The following is a 1546-nucleotide window of genomic DNA, read 5'->3' as shown; positions in this document are numbered from 1 at the left end:
GGATCTGCCACGAGAGGGCGCGACGTGTCCACGAGTGGGCAGGACTCTTCCCTCCCCCCCCCTCCCCCCTCACCCGCTTGCCCACGGTGCTGCACTGCCTGCCCCACGCACAGGGGTTTGTGCACGGGAGTGGGGAATGGGCTTGGATGGGCCCAGGCAGACCTTTTTAACAATGAAGTTGTTCAATAATGAGGTTTTCCAGCTCTCGCTCAGTGCAGAACAGTAACAGCCATGTAGAACGGTAACAGCCATGCTTCAACTCGGGGAATGATCTTGGGCTGGGTGTACCTGTTCCTGGGGGAAACAGGGGATCGGGAAGGAGAAGCAGCTTTGAAACAACAAACTTAACCTAAAAGTTTGTTATTGTAGGTGTGAGGCAGAATTAATCCACTGAGAGAAGGGTAATAAAACTGGAGTAGGAAAATACCCAGTTTCCACAGAAATGTGGTATCAGTTTTATGGGTGGACTCCGTGTCTGCAAAAGTACATTGTTAATCGGAAATTGTTGTTCTGACACCAAAACTAACACAAGGAAACAAACTAAGTTACTGTATACGGATAATATAGCACAGAATATAACTTCTGTTAGTTCTGTGAATGTTGACCATGTATTATAGACTCAGAATAGTTTGGTTGGAAAAGACCATTACAATCATCCAGTCCAACCATAAACCTGGCATTGCCAAGTTCACCACTAAACCATGTCCCCAGGTTCCACATCTACCTGTCCTTTAAATACCTCCAGGGATGGTCACTCCACCACTTCCCTGGGCAGCCTGTTCCAATATTTTGACAACCCTTTCAGTGAAGAATTTTTTCCTAATATCCAACCTAAACCTCCCCTGGTGCAACTTAAGGCTGTTCCGTCTTGTCCTGTCACTTGTTATTTGGGAGAAGAGACCAACACCCACCTCACTACACCCTCCTTTCAGGTAGTTGTAGACAGTGATAAGGTCTCCTCTGAGCCTCCTTTTCTCCAGGCTAAACAACCCCAGTTATGTCAGTAGGGAAGAACTAGATTCCCCTTGAAGTGGTGGGTACCTGTGCTCTTGGGGTGTCCCGCATCTGCGCCGAGATGTGTTAGTGCCCATTAGCCAACGTGTGCCGAAGTCAGGGCCTTGTGTGTCTGCCTGAGGGATCCCTGTTGAGGCTGGTGGGAGTTTGCACAGGTGGATGGTGAGAACACAGTCACCTTTTGCCAGTCAGACTGGTTTTGTATTGTAAATGCTGAGACTCTTCGAGTGAAAACAGAACGTGGATGGTGCTTAGTTCAGTTTAGCTGATTAACTCGTATTTTGAACATGATGTAGAATATGGTTTGACTACTAATTATTTTCTCTTTTTTTTTTAATTATGTAATTGAAAAGGCCGGGTACCGTGGCTCTCCGTGAAATCAGGCGCTATCAAAAGTCTACCGAACTTTTGATCCGCAAACTTCCCTTCCAGCGTCTGGTGCGTGAAATTGCTCAGGACTTCAAAACAGATCTGCGCTTCCAGAGCGCTGCCATCGGTGCTTTGCAGGTGAGCGTGCCCAGGGGAGCACCCA

General features: G+C 47.7%; 1 protein-coding gene across 1 annotated transcript in view; it reads left to right on the top strand.

Annotated features, from left to right (window-relative positions):
* Positions 1-1367: 1367 nt before the first annotated feature.
* The window catches only part of LOC104520905 (histone H3.3), a gene marked incomplete at its 5' end in the record, with an annotated part of 3349 nt that continues 3170 nt past the window's right edge, over positions 1368-1546 (top strand). Inside the window, one exon of the mRNA XM_010162724.1 lies at positions 1368-1521. Coding sequence (XP_010161026.1) covers positions 1368-1521 — 154 coding nt within the window. The remainder of the gene's footprint in view (positions 1522-1546) is intronic.

The sequence above is a fragment of the Antrostomus carolinensis genome, unplaced genomic scaffold (assembly GCF_000700745.2).
Source record: "Antrostomus carolinensis isolate BGI_N321 unplaced genomic scaffold, ASM70074v2 scaffold19412, whole genome shotgun sequence".
Classification (NCBI taxonomy): Eukaryota; Metazoa; Chordata; class Aves; order Caprimulgiformes; family Caprimulgidae; genus Antrostomus; species Antrostomus carolinensis.
This window is presented reverse-complemented; position numbering and strand designations above follow the sequence as displayed.